General features: G+C 35.9%; 1 protein-coding gene across 1 annotated transcript in view; it reads left to right on the forward strand.

Moving 5' to 3' along the window:
* Nucleotides 1–1,955, forward strand: part of LOC137639226 (GS homeobox 1-like) — a 17,321-nt gene extending 15,366 nt beyond the window's left edge. The window contains exon 3 of the mRNA XM_068371522.1: nt 1,243–1,955. Coding sequence (XP_068227623.1) covers nt 1,243–1,905 — 663 coding nt within the window. The 3' untranslated portion in view covers nt 1,906–1,955. The remainder of the gene's footprint in view (nt 1–1,242) is intronic.
* The last annotated feature ends 3,045 nt before the right edge of the window (nt 1,956–5,000 follow it).

Consider the following 5,000-nt stretch of genomic DNA (forward strand, 5'->3'; position numbering starts at 1 on the left):
TTGACTGTACAATTTGTACTGTGCCTTATTTTCCAGGCAAACTTGACTTATTTTCCTTATACCGTTTTTCCCAGACAAACTGACTCCGTAGTGTTTGCTATATACTATATCTAGACAATATGACTCTGGACTATTTGCTCTGTGCCATATTTTCCAGACAAACTGACTACTATTTTCCTTGTACCGTATTTCCATATAAACACTGTTTTATTTGCCTTGTGCTGAATTTTGCAGACAAAATGATTATGAACTATTTTCCATGTGCCGTATTTTACAAACTTACTCTGTACTGTTTGACTTGTACCGTATTTTACTGACAAACTGACTCTGTAGTGTTTGCCATATACCGTATTTTCTAGACAGACTGACACTCGACTACTTCCTTGTGCCGTACTTTGTAGACAAACTGACTCTGGACTACTGCCTTGTGCCGTGTTTTCTAGACAAACTGATTATGGACTACTGCGCCGCATTTTCTAGACAAATTGACTCTGGACTACTGCGCCACAGTTTCTAGACAAACTGAATCTTGACTACTCCTTGCACCGTGTTTTCTAGACAAACCGACTTTGGAATACTGCCTTGTGCCGTATTTTCTGGACAAACTAACTCTGAACTACTGCGCCGCATTTTCTGGTCAAACTGACTCTGGACTACTGCATTGTTCCATGTTTTCTAGACAAACTGACTCAGGACTACTGCCTTGTGCCGTGTTTTCTAGACAAACTGACTGTAACTACTGCCTTGTGCCGCATTTTCTAGACAAACTAACTCTGGATTACTGCCTTTTGCTCTGTTTTCTAGGCAAACAGACTCTGCTCTATTTGCCTTGTGCCGTACTGTATTTTCCAGAAAAAAAACTGACTGGACTATTTGTCTTGTGCCGTATTTTCTAGGCAAACTGACATGGCATTTGCTTAATTTTAAATTTTTTTTATCAGCAGTCATGTATTAAATGTGCATGTCCTTACCTCTGTACGTTTTCAGTCGTTTCTGATGATATATGCATACATGTTCATGTTCGCAACATAACGATAGTCAATTATTCAATCACGTGAAGGGATGTGCTAGAAATGCATCCATCTCACTACTCTTTAGGGATTAATGGATGAAACTAAAACACATTTTCCCTCTTTTTCTTATCTTTTCTTGGACCGTCAAGGTCTAATGTAATTGCCTGGAATTAGGTAGAATTCACACATAGGGGTTTTAATTTACACTTGTTTTTGCCTCCCTTTGCAGGTGAAGATATGGTTCCAGAACCGACGTGTCAAATACAAGAAGGAGGAAGGAGGTCAATCCAGCAACAAGTGTTCCTGTCTTAGGACATGCTCGGGTTCTCGCACAAAGGGCGGCAAGGATCCTCAGAACACCATGGAATGCAATAACGGTTCACCACAAGAATGTGAGAGCCAGGATGCGTCGATGTGTGCTTCTCAGGGTAGCCCTAGCACTAAGGACGACGATGAAGTGGAGGATGACCTACCAGGAGACGAGGTAGCGGTAGTCAGGGATACGCCCTGCGCTGGTGAACAGGAAAGCAAAGATGGAAAAGCAGAGAAAATCTTCAACAACTCAACCAAGAGTGATGAGACTGTTCAGCAGCGGCTCCATTACGAGGTGCTCCATCCTCATTATCACTTGATGACAGAACAGCAGCGGCTTCAGCAACTGCATCACCAACACCAGCAACTTCAACAGCACCTTCAGCAGCAGCAGCAACAACAGCAACAGCGAGCGTCGTATCCCCACCAGGAGAACTCGCACATCCTGGCCTCTAAGATCTCCCCGAGTCAGCTTACAGAAAGCTTTTCCAGAAGCGAACTCGGCAAAAGTCGTTTCTTTAAGGTGGAAGTTGACTCAGATTGTGATCGTGACAGCAACGAAAATATCGATGTAGTTTGATTTTGAATGTCCATCAATTTTCTCGTGATTTTCTTGTAGTATATATCCAATCCCCCATATACATATATATATATATATATATATATATATATATATATATATATATATATATATATATATATATATATATATATATATATATATGTATGTATGTATGTATATATATATATCTGTATATGTGTGTATATATATGTATATACTGTATATATATATATATATATATATATATATATATATATATATATATATATATATATATATATATTGTATGCTAACTAGCGTGTTTTTCCGTTTCGAGCGAATGATACCAGGTGGAAATTTAGTGCATTCCAACACCTTGCCCCAGTAATATCCTTGGGACTTATTTCCTGGTAGCCTCTAACTTTTCTTGGTAGATAGCTATCCAGCTACTGATCAAACTCAACGTTGCATAACTTCGGTGATTGGCCAATAAGCTCTATAGCGAACGTTCTTAATATATGTATTTATGTATGTATGTATTTATGCATATTAATAAATATGTAGGATATGTTCATGGGTATTTTATGTATGCATGTACACTAAAGAGATTATATATTAATTATGAAATATTACTTACAGATAAAGTGGCCTTCATTTAATGAGTCATGTTTTGACTTTCAATTTTTCTTCATTCATAAATTTTTTTTCCAATTGAAGAATAATTACTATTAACACATGAATGCGAGCAACCCAGTTAACAGATAATTGGTATTCTTATATGAATGAGTAAAAGGATATAAGGATTAAGCATAGGAATCATGACCAGTGCCTATTTACAGGAAAAATCGCCTTATCGACTTGTGTGTGACCTTCAGCGGTGCCTAAAGAGCTTGCAAGTTGATCCGTCTCCTTTAGTGCCTCATTTAAACATTTGAAAAGTTTTATGTAGTATAAAAGCCCAAAGATGAGTAACAGCAACAATGATATGGTGGTAGGGTTGTTGGTGGCCGATGTGGTAACGTCCCTGACTTGTGATCACCAGGCAGGGTTCGAGTCCCGCTCAAACTCGTGGTTCCTTGTGTCGCTGCAACCTCACCATACTTGTGAGCTAAGGATGGGGGCTTTGGGGAAACCCTATGGTCTATCTGCTGAGTCATCAGCAGCCATTGCCTGGCCCTCCCTATTCCTAGCTTAAGTGGAGAGGGGTCTTGGGCGCTGATCATATATGTCAATGCCCTTTGCCCCTGTCATTCATGAGTTGCCTTTAAACTTTAAAAATGGTTCTATCTCCCGACTGATTACGAAACCATTGATTCCTTGCAATTAAATGACTTTACAAAGTGCTTTGCGAGTGTCTTATGTGTGTACAAAAAAAAAAAAAAAAAAAAAAAAGTCTTCTGTCTAAGGAGGATAGCTCTAAAGGAAATCCACATTTGAGAATTTTGAAATATTGCTGATAGATTTTAAGAAATGATGACGTATATTCAATAGTTTTAGAGGATGTTTTGTGCCACGTTTGTATATAACCAGGCGCCCAGTTATGTGTCATATAAAGCAAACAGCTAGTTCAGAAATATAATAGTCATATACTATTTACAGTACTTCATCATTAATGAAATTGCGTCTCTCTCTCTCTCTCTCTCTCTCTCTCTCTCTCTCTCTCTCTCACTAGATTTGCTGATATATATTCTGCCTATTTTCCTTTGGGAATTCTTAGGCCATTTACTTGTTCCCATTAGATGTAAAAAAAGTAACATGGTGTAGTATTGGGTATAGTACTAGATATTTGTTTCCATTTTCTCAGAATTTGTATTAATCGTTTTCTTTGGGTTGTGCACAATACTTTGTGGTTTCTTTTGTCTGGGAAACGGTTTTCTACCTTTAAAAACAAAATTGCAAGATTCCACCTTATACTTCCTCCATATGATTTTGAATTTCCCTATGTCAAGACTAATGATTTAAACCTCATTTAAGATAACAGGCTCTTTTATTACAAACTACTTTAGATCAATACTTTTCTTGTGACGTCTTTCTAACAATAGTAGTTGTCGAAGTCCTTATCTATGAAACAAAAGGAGTCTTGTGGTTTTAAGTTTTTTTTTTTATCCTCTGACTATTTCGAGTTTCTGTATTTATTACTTTTGTTTGATGACTCAAAATTTTTATGAGTGTTTGCTGATCTTCTCTAGTCACAAAGTTAGTTGTAGGAATATTTTTCTTTGTCAATTACCCATCGAATAAAACATGGTTAATTGTAATAAAAAATGTCATGTTGCCTTTTCCATTGTAGATGGTAATGCGAGGTGATGTATTGTTTTTTTTTTTTTCTTATAATAAAACGCATTTACAGATGTTTCTTGTTTTATGACCTTATTCGTATATTGAAAGCGTTTCGACACCTGTTAATGTATTGAAATAACTATTTCCTAACCTAAACTAGCCTAACGACGTAATAGTTGGATGTAATATTTTCCTTAACATAACAGTTGAAGTGTTTGGAGAGATAAAATCAATACATAATGGTTCAGGAGAGAAAATTGTTCTAAAATTTTCCTCTTCTGGTATTAGCTTGTATCAAGTAAATTGTTGGATGTAATATTCTCCTTGACAACACTTGCAGTGTTCGAAGAGATAAAATCAATACATAATGGTTCAGGAGAGAAAAATTGTTTTAAAATTTTCCTCTTTTTGGTATTAGCTTGTTTCAAGTAAATATTTTAGACATTTTCTCATAGCTACTAATAATATTTACCACTAAAAAAAATGATGTTTTAACTCACTGGTGATTTTATTTTATCCCAGAGCTTTGCCACGCGAATATGTAAAGTATACGTACACACACATATATGTATGTATGTATATATATATATATATATATATATATATATATATATATATATATATATATATATATGTGTGTGTGTGTGTGTGTGTGTGTGTGTGTGTGTGTGTGTGTTCTAGTTTATTGTAACTTTGACTTTAGGGTAATTTTGAGTCCATTTATAGCTTCATAAAGACCACAATTTCCTATCCCACACTATCAATTAGTCTCTGATGTTTTTCAATGTTCATTATTGACCTTCAGCTCTAATCAAGTTTGTACATATTCATTAACTATCTTCTTCCAATTTTTA

The sequence above is a fragment of the Palaemon carinicauda genome, chromosome 4 (genome assembly GCF_036898095.1).
Source record: "Palaemon carinicauda isolate YSFRI2023 chromosome 4, ASM3689809v2, whole genome shotgun sequence".
Classification (NCBI taxonomy): domain Eukaryota; kingdom Metazoa; phylum Arthropoda; class Malacostraca; order Decapoda; family Palaemonidae; genus Palaemon; species Palaemon carinicauda.